General features: G+C 41.2%; 1 protein-coding gene across 2 annotated transcripts in view; it reads right to left on the bottom strand.

Moving 5' to 3' along the window:
• Positions 1–17798, bottom strand: part of NHEJ1 (non-homologous end joining factor 1) — a 68748-nt gene that overhangs the window by 46564 nt on the left and 4386 nt on the right. For both annotated transcript variants that reach the window (XM_036236343.1, XM_036236344.1), the window contains 2 exons: positions 11847–11985; positions 11196–11254 (listed from right to left, as the gene is read on the bottom strand). In XM_036236343.1, the coding sequence (XP_036092236.1) occupies positions 11196–11254; positions 11847–11985 (198 nt within the window). The remainder of the gene's footprint in view (positions 1–11195; positions 11255–11846; positions 11986–17798) is intronic.

The raw sequence follows: 17798 nt of genomic DNA, 5'->3' as shown, positions 1-17798 counted from the left end.
CCCAAGCATAGCTGTGTAACTAGTGGCAGAAAATGGGACACAATGAAAGAACACTGGACTGGAAGTTCAGAGCCCTGTGTCTTGGTGCTAATGCTGAGTCCTGGTGCAAAAATGGACCACTGTTTGTCTACACACGAATTCTCTTATATTTGTGGGCTCTAATTTCCTCTTAAGTAAAACAAAGAAGTTTGATATAGTCTTAAGACTGATAAACTCCCTTCCACCTCATAAAATTTGATGGTTCTAATCTTCCGTGTAAGATATCTGAAATGCCATGATTTCCTTTGTTAAGGTACTAGCCTAGGCCCTCGAGGAGGTTTGTAACCTAGTCTCATAAGCAATACTATATTTACAACCATAGTAAATAGAAGAGTTACTTCAGTAGATAGCTCGTCTTATTCCTTTTACATTGATTCTTATTTATACCAGTAGCAGAGCTTAACCCAAATTTGGGAGGGATTCTCTGCCTGAGACTTGCATTTCCTCAGGTACCCACTAAATTTGGCCCTTTCACTCGGCTCTTTCTCAAGCTCCTGGGGGCTACAGAAAACTAAATGCTAAGATGGTCTTTGACAATCTTAGCAAGTACTGTCATCCTGTCTCAAAGTTCCTCCTTATTCCAAGCTTCACTTAACAGCAGATCGGAAGGAGTAAAAGCTTCTAAGAGGACAACATGCAACATCAGAACTGCTTGGGCTTCAAGCATAACAGTAAGAGATGCCAAAGAGCTTTTGAAGGATTCCCTCAAACCACCCACCACGCCTCAGGAGAGCCTCTCAGCTGGTATAAATGAATAAAATACCTCGTGTGTCTTTCCTTCAGCGGCCATTCATCACATAAAATTCCTCTGAACGCTTAGTTCAAGACTCATCTCTTCCAGAAATATCTTACCCAAACTAGCCTGGTATGAAGTCCAGAGCCCATCTAAATGAATCAATTTCTCACCCTCTCAGGAAACATATTTTATATATGTAGAATATTCTTTGTATATACGTAAATTCCAATGGTCTAATCTCTCTCAAAAGTCCATCTTTCAAGGGCAGAAACCACGTTTTAACTTTCCAGTATGACTCTACAATGTTTAATATTTTCGCTGGTGCTTAATACATACTGTCCACATGGAGTTTAAACTTCCAAATAGAAAAACAAATAGACCAAAGATCTCCCAGACGAAATGAAAAACAATGCTTCCTGAGGCTCCTTGGCAATGTCTGCCTTGACAGTTCCCTATGGGAGATAACAAACCCATGAATCCGGAACACTGGACAGCTAAGCCACCAACCTGCAGGACTCAGTCTCTGTAAAACTCTCACTTTCCGATGTGGCTCACTCTCCAAAAGAAATACAAGCCATAAGTGAAGATTAGGAAGCCAACAGATTTACCTGTAAATCTTAAATCTTAAATCTTTCGATGCTTTTGTTTTCTCTCTTCGTCTCTATAGACAGAGACAACATTTACCAACGTGAGGGACTGCTCGAACACCAAAACCTTTATGTTACAGCCACTTGTCATGGTGCACCTCCTATCCACAAGGCACTGCAGTGGGTTCAGAAGGGGAAGCAAAATGAGCAAGACCGTTCTGCTCTTACGAAGCTGATAATCTAACAGGGGAGATAAGTATGGAAATTCTCATAAAACCAAAGTGAGAAGTCACCCAGGGAAGATAGACAGTACTGTGAGAGTTCAGAAGCAGGAAAGAATATAGCTTATACTTTCACTTCTGCCTCTTTCACTATTTCTGTCATAACAGAAAAGTCATGATCTTTTTCTAAGTAAGGAAGATTGAATGCCCCTGGAAAGGACTTTAAAATTCTTGAATGAAAAGGCTATTACCTCCTAGGGAAAGAGGATGGAAATAGGCAGAAATCGAAATATCTATCTTCAAAATGTCACCTATGCCCTCATGCCATCCTCATACCCTAGAGGAAGGACTAATCCTTCCACTTTGCTCAACTCCGTAGGTCCCTGTTTTCACATTATCACTTCCATTTTCCAGTGGCTTCTCCTTTGCTTTCAAACACATAGTGTCTTCCCATCTTTGAAAAGGGTTTTGCTTAAGCCCCTTCTTAGTTCTCATTTCCTCTACATTGTGAACCTTCTCTGACTATGGTTCTACACTCATTGTCTTCATTGCCTTATCAATTGATCCTTCTTTAGCTGCCTGCAAGCTGCTAATATTGCCCAAGATCACGAATTACCTCAGGTCCCTTCCTCAGGCAGTCGGGCAGTCACCCTTTCTCTTTAATCTCTTTCCTCCCACACATGGCACTGTGGGTCGCCCCCTTTGGTGATGGGAAGAGCATGGGATCTGAGTAAAGACAAATATGAGTAAATCGGTTGAGTGACTTGACGCAAATTACTTAGCCTTTGAGCCTCTGCTTCTTTATCTTTAGCGTGAGGATAATATCACCAACTTCACAGGTTTGTTGTAAGGATTAAAAGTTATAATTTAGACAAAGTGCCTAGTACTATGTCTAGCACATGCACAGTATGCATTTGGTAACTGTTAGTTCTCCTTTCTTGACTAACATCCTCCTCTATGCAGATTCTCTTCCCATCTCACTCACATTTCCTCCACTGGCTCCTGCTACTCCTTCTAATTACGATAGTTCCCCAAATCTCATCACTGGACGTTTGTTCTTTTCTCCCTGTTCTTCCCAGCAAAAGATGTGTCCGTTCTCCTGCCTTCAACCATTGCTCCTTTGGAGACAATTCTCAAATCCATTTGTATAGGTCCTTTTTTCAACCTCAGCTTCAACCCTATTTTTAAAACTCTTTCCTGAGCATTTCCACTTGTATGTTCTATAATTCATTTAAATCCAGAATGTATTGAAAAAGATCTTCATCTTGTGTTTTTATATGAACTCTAATTATATAGAAGCTATTGATTTTTTTTTTTTTTAATTTAAGCTAAGGCATTGTTAAATGGTCATACTGTAACCAATGAAGTTTTGTGAAACCCTTTCTCTACCAAGGAGAAAAAGAGGGAGACTGTGTGAATCATAGCAAAATGCTCCAGAGGTATGTGACGGATATAGGTTAGGCCTAAAAGGGCTAGATATTTGCCAGAAATAAGGTATCAATCATCACTGCTTCAGATTCAAATCTGAACTGAGTAGGTTTCTCGGACTGGATATTAAAACCATATGAGAGACCAACAGATTTGGTGGAGCTAAATAGAAAAAAAAAAAATAGCTTTCATTTTAGAAGAATTGGTAACTTCCTTTGAATGAAGACACATAACTCCCTGAAGATGTGTCTGTTAAATTGTGCTAGCCTATCTAGGTCTAGATATAGGGAAATGTATGATTTAGTTTCTCACAGGCCAAATTTACATTGTCTTTTATCTAGCCTGATAACACATATTGCCTAGCCCCTGTAGAAATTTGAGGGGTTTTTTTTAGGATAAGAAAATTTGGAATATGATAAAGTCCTTCGCTACTGGGATTCCCATAATCAAGAGCCCATCTTTTGGAAATGAGTAATTTTATCCCATTTGTAATCTCTAGATTGATTTCCTTTTAGTTTCCCCTCCGATTGTTAATAAATTTTCTTTTGAAAGTATAAGCCCTCATAAAGTCTTGTAAAAGGAAAACAGAAAGAGACCTTTTTATACATTCTTGGATCAAAAAGAAAAGAAGTGGTGATCCTTGGTTGCGGGGCTCAGTGGTGACTACAGGAATCACAGCGAGAAAACCCCAAAGGGAAGGCGAAATTCAGAAGAAATATAGTGGAGAAACATATGCAGCCATCCCTTCCTCCCTGAAGATTTTCATTCCAGAGCTCAAATACTGGTGGATTTGTGTTTTAAATAAGGAAAACCATTCCTTTATATGCCCAAGATTAGATTTAATTGAGCCCCACCCATGATTTTCCTAGTCTGTCAATGGCACCACTATTCTTCAGATCACACAGGCATACCACTGACAGCCTAATCTTCCTAAAAGATCACTTTCATATGTCAATTCTGCAGTCAAAACTTTCAATGGTTTCCCACCATCTACAACAGTAATTAGTAACTACAAGAAGGAAGTGCCCCATCTCCTCCCTAGGAGATACGCCTCTGTTTGAGAATCACTGCTTGTTAATAACTGGAGTGAAATGGACAAATAAATGGAAAAAAGCTGAAAAACATTTACCTCGGAATAAAGCACCAATCTTTCGGGTCAGCGTTTAGGCCCCACCGCAGCCTGGCCTCGAGTTATTATCTTGCTAACCTTATTTGCTACCAATTCTCACCCACTTTTATTCTTATTTTATATCTTTTGCCCATGTACTTTCTACCTAAATTGCCTCCAAATATTTCCCTAGCAAAACTGGGGGAAAAAAAAAAAACCTAATTAAAGTCCAATTCAAGTCCTGCCTTCTGCAGGAGGCTTTTTCCCATTGCTCCACCACTGTGGCCCTTATGATCGCTCACTCATTAAGCACAGTGAGCTCTCTGATGGCAATATTATCATACCTTATATGCTCACAGAACCCGGCATGGTGCTCATGAACTATACTGAATCCCAGAAGTATGAATTAACTGCAAGTTTCTCTGGATCAGAGAACGGACACACGCAAAGGGTAGGGAGGACATTCTCATGCATCTAGACTTGTCCTTCTGTATGATGCCCATGACAGATAGTGACAAAACGTGCTTAGAATCCTCTACATATTGAACAACAGGTGGATGGCAGAGGAGCAGCCCTTCTAATACTGGAAGTAGAGCTCAGAGAAAGACTGAGGAACGAAGAAACTTAATAACTTACTTTTGGCCCTGACTAATGTTCTTTCCAGGATTTTGTTAAGTTCTTATTTCTTTGCTTTTTGAGCTACTTAATTTCTAAACTGGGCCTAAAAAAGAGGTTCAATAGAAAATTTTCTCCATTAAAAAAAAAAGAGAGAGAGATTGAAAGTTTGTACTTCATCCTAAAGTTGGGACTAAGTGTCAAAGAAATAAGGCGGGTAATACAATGGCAGTCTAACAGTGGTCATCTCCTTAGGTTCCTCATCTGAGTCTCAGGCTACCATCAAGTGATAACTTGGTAACCTACTCATAAGATAGAGAAAATAAAAAGGAATGGGAAGCTATGATTGCTTCATCCATTCAACAAATATTTATTGAGTGCCTGCTGTGTGTAGAGGCACTATTCTAGGCACTTTGGATAAATCAGTGCACAAAACACTTAACCTTGTCCTTGGTGAGCTTACACATTCTAGCAAGGGGTAGACAGACCATAAACAATAAGCGTAATAAAATAAGTAAATGTTACGGTAATATGTTGGAAAATAAGTACTATGGAAAAAATGAACAGCAGAGCATGGTAAAGTGAAATGGGACTGCCGGGTGTCGTATGACAAGAACGTGGCTTACAATTTTAAATAGGATAGTCAGGGTGAACTCCACTGAGAAGGAGACATTTGAAAAAAGACATTACTGTAGTCCACGTAGATATGTCCACAATTAATTTTTTTGACATACCTCCCCTTAAGAGGTAGAGCTTAATTATCGTCCCCTTGACTATGGCCCGGACTCAGTGACTCACTCTAATAAAGAGACTACAGCATGACCGTGATAGGATGTCACTTCTTAGATTAGGTTATAAAAAGACTGCAGCTTCCATTCTGGTCTTGGTCTTGGTGTCTCGGCAATTACTGGCTCTGGAGAAAACCCTATGTGAGCGGCCCTTTGGAGAGGCCACGTGGCTAGAAAACAAGACCTCCTGCCGACAGCCACGTGAGAGAGTCTGGAAGTGAATTCTCCAGCCCCTAACGATGACTATTTCCAGCCAACATCTTGACTGCAATTTCATGGGAGACCCTGAACCAAGATCACCCAGCTTAGCTGCTTCCAGATTCATGACCCTCAAAAACTGTGTGAGATACTTAATGCTTGCTGTTTGAAGCCAGTAGTTCTGGAGTAATTTGTTCTACAGCAATAGATAACTAATACAGACACAAAGGAGGTGAGGGAGCTGGCCACATAAATTTCTGAAGAAAGAGCATTCCAGGCAGGGAGAACAGGCAACACAAAGGCCTAAAGGCAGGTGATGTTTAGAGTGTCAGAGAAACATTGAGAGGCCCGTGTGCCTGCAGTGAATAAGTGAAGGAGAAAGTAGGAGGAGATGAGGTCAGGAAGGTAATGAAGTCCAGATCACGTAGGGTTTGGTAGGCCATCAAAGACCTTTGGGCTGAAAGTGAAACGTGAAGCTAGTTAAGTGCTTTGAGCAGGAGAGTAGCATGATGTGATGTATGTTTTAATAAGACCACTTTGTTGGTACTAGGCCAGAAGGGACAGGGTTAGCATCAGGGATACCAGTAAGGAAGCTATTGTAAAAATGCAGGGAAGAGATGACAGTGGCTCGGATGAGAGCAGCAGAGGGGGTGCAGGGCACTGTGGGAATAGCAAGAGTGTACCCATGCTTGGAAGAAGGAGAGCGGGCTGAGGAAAGGGAAAACTGTCATGGAAAACTCACAAAAGAGATGATGCCTAAGAGGAGCTGGGAAAATTGAATAGGAGTTTGTTATGAGGACAAGAAAGAATACCAGGTAAATAGGTCACAAGATGCATGGGCAGGAAACTGTCAATAATTCAGTACGATGAAATTGTGGGGTGCTATAGGTGAGTGACAGGGGATTAGGCTGAAGAGGTCAGCAGGGCCAGATCATGAATGACCTTGTGTGACGCGCAAGGAGTTTTGAACTTTATCCTACAGGCGATTGAGAACCACTAAAGGGCTTTAAACAAGAGAGTGACATAATCAGGTTTCTGTTTCAAAGAGATCACTCTGACATAACTGCAAGTTCAACGGGAGGGGAATAAGTATTGAGTAGGAGACAAGTTAGGAGGCTGATGCATGGTCACGCCAACAATGGAGCGGCTGTGGTGAGCCTAAGGCAATGGGAGCCAGCAGAAAGAAAAGCAGCAGATTCAAAAGACAGCTGACAAGGTGGGCTTTGGAAGGAAGGACAAAGAGGAAAGTAGGCAACTCTCAAGTTTCTAGCCTAGAGAACTGAATGAATAATGATACAATTCCCCAAGAGGAGGTGTGTAAGAAGAGAAATAGGTTTGGGGGAGTAGATTATTAATGTTGGACATGTTGCATGTGGGATGTCCAGATGCAAATGTCAAATACGTAGGAAGAAATATGGACCTGAAACATAACGGAGATATAAACTCGGTGGTGTACCGGTGACAGCTGAAACTGGGGCCGGGATGAGATAACTCAGAGAGTGGAGGGTGAGAGGACCAAGGACACAATTCTAGGGAAAGCCGGCCAAGGAAACCAAGTAGAAGCTGTAAGTGAATGAACCTAACAGGACCACACAATTTCCAGATTAAAGAACTCCCCATCTTCCCCGGGTATCTTTGATATAACCTCTAGCTTCCTAGGAGCAGTAATAAATATCTTCACAACTTAAAGTATCTGCTCTAGAATCAGGCTGCAACCAGACGGGGGATGAAGATAGTACCTAAACCTAGACAGGACACAAAGGCCATGGCTATTTAGGATGCTGAGTCAAATCGATGTTAACTTTAGTTATATAACTAAAACTATATAATAGAAATTGTTTAAAGCATTATACTGAACAGATTATTGTAAGTCTTACAAGGCATTCAAGTCATTGCTATGTTGAATACTCTCCTCTGAAGACAGAGAAGAAGGGAACTGCAAAATCTCTATCTCTGTTAAGGTTCCCCTCCCTAAGGAAGCCAATTTCATGCAACTGCCCAGGTTTTGGTGTCAAGGGCTGATTTCTAGCCAGGGGTTGCCAGCTGCAGAGGGCGGGGCTCTATTTTGGGCTGCCTCTGTCCCCGAGCCTGGCCGAGTCTGGTTTGAGCAGCATGCAGCCCCAGTGACTCACACACCCAGGCAAACCGCCTGTGGCTCAGTGGCCTGGCCTCGGAATGCCAGCCTTAGGCCAGCTCCCTCCTCACCCCATTACACTGGGATAAATAAATAAGGAGCTCCGCCAGCAGCCGCACAGCCTGATGGCAACCAGATGGAGAGAGAGAGGCATGGACAGGGCCAGGGGAAGAAACTCCCTCCAGTGGACCAGACTGAGAGCAGACTGTGCCAGCCCAACCATTCTAAAGTTCCCCTTTAACATAGTTTCTACTGCCATGCAATAACAGTCTCCAATTCCTGGATTCATCTTCCACTCCTAAAAGTATCTTTCAGCCCCTAGTCCTAGGAAATGTGCTATATAGGGCTCTTGCCCTCTATGAGAATCATGCCAGCAACCAACCCACCCAGCTGACTTGTATCAACATTGCCAGTATTACCCCTTTGGTTAGGTCACCATCAGCTGGCCCCCTTGGGCTCCCTGGAAATGAGAAATCAGAGGCTCTTGGGGGAAAGGGGAAAAAAGGACTAAATATGGAGAAGTAACCCTGTTCAATCCTTAAATATTTTTCCTGGACTTAGTATCTTAGAAACCTCCCTATTCTACTAGCCCCTGCCCTATGTCTATGGACCTCGCCTAGCAACAGTCCCAATAAGAACCAGGAAAAACAGACCCCAAGCACTGACCGCATGGCCCTCTGACATCAGTCCTGGCCCCCCTGCACCTTCATCCCGAGCTCTCTGTCCCTGGTTTGTTTATCTTTCTGTGTTGCTTATTTTGATGGCACATCCTTTCAGCGCAGTCTTGAGTGACCCCATGACCCTTCTGTGTCCTGTTTGGAGGACCCCAGGCAAGCAGAGTAACAGAAAAGATGCAGCAGCCATAAGAAATTCTGCAGTTCCATTAGAAGACTGTTCAGTTCTAGCAGCCATGCAGGGCATTCAGTAATCACAGAGGTCACAAGAATTCCACATTATCCTAGCCCTTAACTCTCCTCTAATTGGTGTGTGCAACCAAAGTGCAGAAACAAAGTAGGGATAACCCTAGAGAAAACATGTAGGAGGTCCTAAACATATAGCAGCTATGGCTATGTGACCTTAGGCAAGTCACTTAACTTGAGGCCTGATTTCTTAACCTATGAGATGGAAAGCTACAACTACCTATTTCTAAGATCCTTTCCAGATATAATAAAATTCCACGAGTCTATGTGGTTTGGATGTGATCCACTCAGAACCTAGAGGATCAGTATTCTTGAAGTAGTTGGTTCCAAAACACCAATATCTTTCCTGAACTAGCGCCTGGATTCTATATGTTTTCACATTTGATTCTGCAGGGTTGCCACTGCCCCAACAGCAAGGAATAGATGAGCCTCTAATTTTACAAATGCAAAAATAGAGGCTCTGAGAGAAGTGATTTATCCAAAGCTGCAAAATAACTGGAGACCCCAAACATAGGTCTAACAAGCAACAAACACTATATCCACAGGCCACACTTTTCATCAAACCCCTCTGGTACAGATTTATCAGCATATTCATCCACACACTTACTGAGAACTTACTAGTTCTAGGCATCATGTTCAGTGCTAAGGATATAGAAATAGATTCAACACGGTCCTTGCCCTCAAGTAGTCCATAGATCAATGGAGGAAGACAGCCGTTCAGACATACAAACATATTACAAAGTTATAAGTGGTAAAATAGAGGTACAAACCAAGGTATTATAGTTGTAGAGTAGGCATATTATCTTGATAAGGAGAGTCCTGAAAGATCTCCCAAAGAAGCTGAAGCTGGCATTTAAAATATTAATAGAGTTTACAAGGTAGATAAAGCCAGGGCATCTGGACATTTTAGATAAAGGAAAAAAATATGTACAAGGACATAATGCCTAGAGAACAAGCATTTTTTGGCAATTAAAAGTCATTCTATATGGTTGACACATAAAGTACATAAAGAAAAATGTCAAGAAAACCATGGTAGCCCTGTGCTTTTCACCTTCCTCCACTGCAGGATGTTGAAGGGGACTGGAGGGGTATGTAAGCACTAGATCAGGAAGGGACCCCTCTGCTGGGCTAAGCGCAAGCCTTGCATTGTTTGACTAGGGGCTGAAGAGCGGAACTAGTACCTCATACTTAGTCTTTGTTAACCTCCTTAATAGCCAAACTTACAGATGGGGAAGCTAAGTCAGAGAATAATGGCCTAGGAAATCTCTCTCTGTAACAAGTATAAGTTTAACGGTCTCTCTTTCCCTGTAAAGACTTGAAACCTATTCTGCTTCAGGACTTAGCAATACATGCTTTCCTTCTTCTCCAGGGTTACAACTGCTTCAATAGATAGACTGAGAACTCAACTAGCACATGTCGTCCTTAGCAGTAAGACCCCCAGCATTTAAGGAGTCATTGCTCAGTCAATGCAGAGAGGTAGAACAGAAGTTTCCGACTCAAAAACACCTGCTTTAAGCACTAATTTCAAGTTCAAAAGGAATATGAGTTATAGTCCCTACCCACAAGGAATTTACAAATTAGCCTAGAAGACAAGATAGAAATGTGAATAATCTATACATAACAATATTATAAATGCTTTATTTACTTACAAAATAAAGTACCAACTTGGGTAACAGGTATAATTAGAAAATAGGGCAATAATAAGGCAGCTAAGGTACTAACTATAAAACCAACAAGTCCCAGAAGAGTTAGAGAAGGAGAAGATCAATATTGACTGGTATTATCAAAGGTCACTATTATTAATACTCCCCCTGTTTGGCATTTAATAGATGTTTCTTTTGGCCAAGCTCAATCCTTAGAAGGGAAACCTAAGCAGGAGCTTCTGACAGGCCACAATTATCTATTTCCCATTCGTTCCTTTGCCAGTCCCCTTGTATAAACATTGTGATTTTCCACAACCTACTGTGCCCACAAGACAGTCCCCAAATGGTAGCCCTGTGCTTTTCACCTTCCTCTACTGCAAGATGTTGAAGGGAACTGGACAAGTAATAATGACTAGTCCCCTGCTCCACAATCAAGACCTGTGATCAGATCTCAACAAGAGAAAATTTAGCAACCGAACACCCAAGCTTTCCAAGGCTAGAGCATTCCAAATGAAATTTCTAGATGCTTTAACAGAGATGCTGTATGGATGTTAACCAGGCCACTTTCGCTTTTATGGCCTTTCCCCTTACTTTCCTCCACCGTCCCCATGCATACTTCAAGATTCACCAGATTCTCCACAGGCAACTTTTTCAGAGAAAGGGCTTTCCAATCTTCTTATGCAAGCAACCTAACACCCAAACACAAGTCACCACGTACGCACCTGGAAAGAGGAAGTCAAGCAAAGTTGCACAAGGAGAAAGGAAATAAATACTCTACCTCTACCATAAATAGTTCCAAGAAGGAATTTTCTTCAAATGGCTCTGTCTTCAACCGATCTGTAATTAGAAGGGATAGAGAAAAGAAATGAGTCTTAGGACAAGCTTCCTACCTGTGAGATCGAAAGAAAACAGAGCCCAGGACTTCTTGGGAAAGAGTATAAATATGCAATACCCAGAGGCACCTAGTCTAGTGGGAGAAGGGATGAGAGTATGTGCGTAAACAAGAGAAGGTGATTAGTAATAAATGACAGGTTCGGTGACAGCATGGGCTCTAGGAGTTTTTCCCAACACAAAGACAAAAGTCAAACTGAATTTTTATCCTGAACTTGGAGCTATGCAGCTTCTTAAAGTCCCAAGTTCATGTTTAACCTCACACAATTTGGTATAGCCGTTGGTTCCTTTCCAAAGTCTTTCCTCGCCATTGCCTAGGGCGTGTCTGGACTCTGTTACAGTATCTATTGGCCAACTGAGCACCAGCCAGGCGCTAGAGGCAGAGAAGTGTCACCAAGCATCGAGTCTCCAGCTTCGGTCTGTGGGCAGCACCCACCCTCAGAGGAGCACCTTTCTGATGCAAATGTGTCCCTTTTCTGGGACACATTGGATTACCTGTACCATTCCCCACCCAAAATCTCACGGACTGTCCTCTCACCTCGGCTCAGCGTGGCCCCATTCTCCTGGTAGTCCTGGATCTCCAAATCCTTCATGTGAAGCAAGGTTGCTAGCTCCCGCGCTTGGCACTGCAATGCCAGACTCATGCCCATCAGAGGACGAATCAAATGTTGGGAGACCTTTCATGGAAGAAATATCAATTAGCCAACAGATGCTTAAAAATACTCCCTAGTACTGTAATAGAAACTAGGAAAAATACTAAAGAATAAATATTTTCATAGGAACTTATGGTTTCATAGGCAAGCAATCCATTTACATGAATGTAAAGACACATATAATAGTTAAATAAGTATATTAAAGAAGTTCAGATTTTTTCTTTGTGGCACAGATAAAAGGATGGGAAGACTAAAGGAGAATATTCATGAATAGATAACCTAGAGTTGTAATTTAAAGAGGAGGACATGACGGAGCTGATTAAAGAAAAGTGTTAACTGAACTCCCACCAGGGACTGAGAGGCAAAAACAGAGGATCCAAGTTACTTTCGAGAAAGTGGGTGTGGGTGGCTACCGTAGAGTATGCTAGCTGGAGTATAACAGAAGACAAAAATCTATAGAAAGTAGAGAGATCTCAAAGTCAAATTAGACCTAGACACTAATGAAGAGCCACTTCAGGGCTGACAATATCCCAGAATGAGCCCAGAGTACCAACTGTTCCCTCGAACACAGCAAAGTCTAAGGTCATTGTTGTAATAGAAGCAAGCCAGTCACCAAGAGACCAACGTAGGAAGGAATCCACCCACACTTACAACTTGCTCTTAACAAGAGGTAAGAAGGTCCCAAGCATAGACATATTGCACTGCAGCTACAATGATGTTCTCATATAATGTAAAGCTACATGAAATAATCATTTCATTCACCTATGCAAGGTGTCCATTAGCCTTCAAAAGATGAAAGCCTTAGCCAAAGGAAAAAAAAATCAATAATCTATTTGTGGCTCGGAGATGTTATCAGACTTTCTTTCCCTTCCGCCAAGGAAATGAACTGAAGGAGGCACTAAGAAGAAATGCCCTATACCAGAGGTCAGCAAACTTTTTCTGTAAGCGCTAGAGGGTTAATGTTTTCAGTTCTGTGGCCCATACAGCCCCTGTCACAATACTCAACACTGCTGTTGTAGTATGAAAGCAGTCACAGACAACATGTAATAAATGACAGTGGCTGGGTTCCAAAAAACTTTACAAAAATAGGCAGCAAACCAGAGTTGGTCTGTTGACCGTAGTACACCAACCCTGGCCCTAGATCTAAAAGAGAGAACTTTTAGATGAGATACCCTACCCAGGTTTGAGGCGAGGAAATGATACTGGAGTGTCCTATGGAATGTGCAAGCCAGACTCATCTCGATCGGGATCAGAAGTCTGAACTCTTCAGACTTTTGTGGTTTCATTTTCCATTCATTTTCTAGTAAAGCTTAGTACTCAAAACTCCAATTGTATTGTGGCTCGCACTGAGAGGAAAGGACTTTTTTCCACATTTCTCTAATGGTGAGGGTAGGGTGGGGTTAGGGGTTAGTGGTAGCAGCTTTTGTACCAGCACCGAGACCCAAGAAATATAGGGGTCCTGGAGCAAAGCGAAGGCCAGAAATCAAGTCCGGCTGTAGATACCAGTCACCTCTTTCCATCACACAGCACATCCCAAGCGGGTACTGTCTCCCAGCTCAGATCCTTAATATAAACTCAAGCCTCCAGGAACTACTGTTCAGATGTGGCCGAAGTTCTGCTTCGGGAAAATTTATCTACTCGAGACTCACGCCTCTTTCCTAGGAATTCTTTTCGGTAACTTTGCTCCTGTTCAAGGTGGATTAGGAGGGAAAACAGGCGAATACTTGTATGAAAGCACGTCAATGTTTGGAAGGTCGCATTTCAAAGTAATTGTACTTGCTAACCAATCACCATCTATTTGGTGACAGCCCCCCAATAACAGAAACTCCTAAAGTTAATTAACCAGCCTCTCTCTAGGAGGCCACCTCAATAGCAATTTCCTTGAGTGGTAGTAAATGTAACAACATGAAACACAATGAGAAGCAGTTTTTAATAATTGCCATGTCTAATTAAATATGGGAATGCCATACCAGACACCTGAAATTATCTATCAGACTCCAATGTCTATATAACAAAGAAAAAAAAAAAAAAAAAGCTTTTTATCAGTAAATATTTTAACTTTTAAAATATTTTGTAGGAGTGGGTTACATCACTCTGAATCATTGGGGTATAACTCACTTCAAAGTTAAGATGAACACTAACTCAGATCAGTTAATTAGAACAAGGCATTGTGGCTAAAGGAAGAGATTTCAAAGCGAATCCACAGACACTACAAGGAAAAATCTTGAAGTGCTTTAGGAAGGTAAGGACACATCCACCCACCCCTTATATAGCAATATATGAAGAGATGCAGTTCAACAAGTCGATTCGACCAACACCTACGGTGTGCCTAATACATGCTTTGACCCTCTGGGGCCTCTGCCCTCAAAAAGCTCGAGTTGAGGAGTACAGGAGTTAGCAATCTTCTCCAGAGGAAAAGCTTTTCATAATTTCCTACAATATCTTCAGATTTCCTAAGGAAATGTTCACAAGTCATAGGCAGGAGAGTAGAATGGTGGTTATCGATCCCATGATGAATAATATCAGGTTTGGATATTGTGAAAAGGGTAACAGACCAGGAATCAGGAGACCTACATTCTATTCCTGGCTCTCATAGTACCTACATGTAAAAATGGCTTAGTCCTAATCTTCTCTAAAAAAAAAAAAATTATCGAGTTGGAGTATTTGCTCTCACAGGTTCACTATCATGCTAAGAATAAGTAATATTACATATATCTTCTTAATCCTCACGACTCCACAGTGAGATTGTAATTGGTATCTCCATTTTACAGATGAAGAAAACGAGTCTCATAAAAATTCAGTAACTCATCCAAGGTAATACAAGCAGTCAAAGCGGTGGAGTTGTTCCAAATTCAGGTCCGCTGGTTCCAATGCTTGTGTGTGCTCTTTGCTCTTTCTACCACGAAAAAAAAAACCTTTGCAGGTGAGTCCTAGGAATTGTTAAACAGTCAAAGATGTGACAAATTAAAAGCCAAAACATGGAATAACAAGAACTGCATCAGGAAAGAGATATAGTAACAACAAAAAGAATTACATTGGATACTGGAAAGAATACACGGTGGGAAGAAGGAGATGAAGAGAAGTTGGCCAGAGGTGGAAATGGGCTCGGTGTTAGATAGCAGAGTCCTGAAGCCTCATATATTCCATAATATCCTTCAGAGACTTAAGAACTATTAAATTATTAATGCGAATACACTATGTTGCAAAGGGTGTGGGAAACAGTTGCTCTCCTACTCTCCTGTACGACCAGTAGGAGCTAAACTACATAATCTCTCTGCAAGACAATTTGGCATTACATTAGCAAGATTAAAGATGCAAATATTCCTTGATTCAGATATTCCACTTCTAGGAACGTACCCACACATTTACACAAGGAAAAAATAAATACAAGGATATTCACTGTCTATAACAACAAAAGAATGGAAACAACTTAAGTGTCTACTAGTAGCATATCAATTAAATACATGCTGATATATTTATTAAATAAAATGCTATATTGTCATTAAAAATATTCAGGTAGGTCTTTTACATGTATTGCCATGAATGATTTCTAGGTTCTATAATTAAGCGAAAAAAGCAAGGTACTGAACAGTGTGAACAGCATGCCGCCATTTGCAAAGATACATATATATATACCCAGATATATATCTGATTATGTAACTACATACATACATACATACATCTATACATATCTATATATTAGCTTTCAGAATTTGCAAGAAGCTGATATAAGTAGTTGCTTTAGAGAATGAAAATAAAAGGCTAGAAAAGATAGAAAGATCTATTTCTTCACTGTATACCCTTAAATGCTGTTTGAAATGTTTCCCTTTTGCATGAATTACTCATTCAAAAAAATTAAATTAAAACTATCAACAGAATGAGTAACAAACAAAAATTATGACTGTGTGACCTCTCAGATACACACACAAGCCTGAAATAGTATCCTCCTACATCCTTGCCAGTGCCCCCTGGCTCTAACTTTTCCCCTATAAAGCTTCCTCAGGTTCAGGGATTTCCCTGGGATGGCATTCTTCTTGTTGTAAAAATAGACCTTTTTTTTTTTCACCTTAAAGCAAAATTGTTAATCAATTGTTCAATGCTCACGGCCAACCAAGACTCATTCCACTCTAAACACTGTTGCCTTTTCTTATTATAGCTCCCCAAAAAGAACTTACCTAGAATAACTAGTTTTTTCATCATATATTATTTCAATGGTTATGTCATTACACAAGTATTCTTTACCATATCCTTTAGAAATAAAAAACTATTAGAGCCCACCAGCCTCCAAAGAGAACTGCCTCTTCAATCTCACTACTCTGAGTTTCAAGGACTGTGTGATGCAAAATGGGACCAGCTATGACTTGGGCTTCCCAAAGGCAGTCCAAACGTTTTTGGTCCCAGAACAAGCATTATTGAGGGAACAGTGCCCCCTGGTGTTGCTTAGAAAAAGTTACAGGGGTTTTGAACAAAATAGGTAAATTCTTTACATGCATCTTTTTGGCACCAGGGACCAGTAGTACTCCGATGCGAATCTAATAATGCCTGATGATCTGAAGTGAATCTGGGTGATGATGCTAGCGCTGGGGAGTGGCTGCAAATAAACACAGGTCAAGCCCTGCCCGCTGCTCACCTCTTGCTATGCAGCCCGGTTCCTAACAGGCCACAAACTGAACCAGTCCACTGCCCGGGGTTTGAGGACTCCTGCTTTACATAAAGAGGGATGGAACGTTTCACAAGAAATTCAATTAAAAGCAACAAATATGTATGACTGTGATCTGCTAAGCACTTTTGACGGGCCTTAGAAATTCAGAGATGAAGGAGAGATGTAATTCTCCAAGCATTCAAGTCTAGCTTTACTGGATTACAGATCAAAAATAAACACCAAAGAACGGTTTCTCAAAAAGCACTTTGTTCCATCCACCCTAATGATACCAAAGCACCACATCTCCTTTTGGAGACTAAAAAAGGGAGACAGGAAATGATGCCCACTTGCCAGATCCCTCTGCTGATAAACCTACACCCTTAGGCCTTGCATAGAAAACCATCTTCTAATGCTACTGACTGAAACAAGCTCTGGTTATACAGAAGTGTGGAAGCGACCAGCAGCAGTAACTCCTGCAAACTAATTCTTAATGTCCATTGTCAACTAACTACTTTCTTAAAAAACAAGTTCTTGGCGCCTAGAAAGCTATGAGTAAGCAGAGAATATCATCCTCCTAGGCCCTGAAAGTGGGCTCTTGAATCAGACCTACCTGAAAGTCAAATTTCAGCTCATTCATTTACAAGCTGGATGACTTTGGACAAAGTACTTTTTCAATATCCGTTTCCTACTCTAAAAACAGGGAAAATGATACTTATCTTGCAGGACAGTTATCTTGAGGATTAAATGACAACATTATGTTCAAAAAGGTACCTGACACTGGTATATACTCTACCCTGTTGCCAGAGTGACCCTGATAAATTACAAATTGGATCATGTTAAACCCCTGCTTAAAGTTTTTCAATGAATCCCTGTTGCCTTTTGGATAAAATCTAAACTCAGAGACTCCTTTAAGATCTAGCCACTGCCTGCCTCTTGCTCTCAACTCCTTGCAGTCACTAAGTTCCCCCACTTGCCCCACACTTAAACATCTCCACAACTCTCAAAATGCACTCTTGCCTAGAATGACCTCTTTATTTCCTCCCAATTAGTTCCTACTCATCTTCAAAACTCAGCCCAGAAACTATCTTTTCAAAAAGGTTTATTGGATCCTTAATCATCCTGGGCTTACCTCAATCAAAGAATTTACCATACTTCATCCTGTTTCCTGTCTATCTTCTCACCAGATTATGAACTC

Source organism: Rousettus aegyptiacus, unplaced genomic scaffold (assembly GCF_014176215.1).
Source record: "Rousettus aegyptiacus isolate mRouAeg1 unplaced genomic scaffold, mRouAeg1.p scaffold_m13_p_2, whole genome shotgun sequence".
In the NCBI taxonomy this organism is placed as follows: Eukaryota; Metazoa; Chordata; class Mammalia; order Chiroptera; family Pteropodidae; genus Rousettus; species Rousettus aegyptiacus.
The sequence above is the reverse complement of the archived record's forward strand: the minus strand, read 5'-3'. Positions and strand labels throughout refer to the sequence as shown.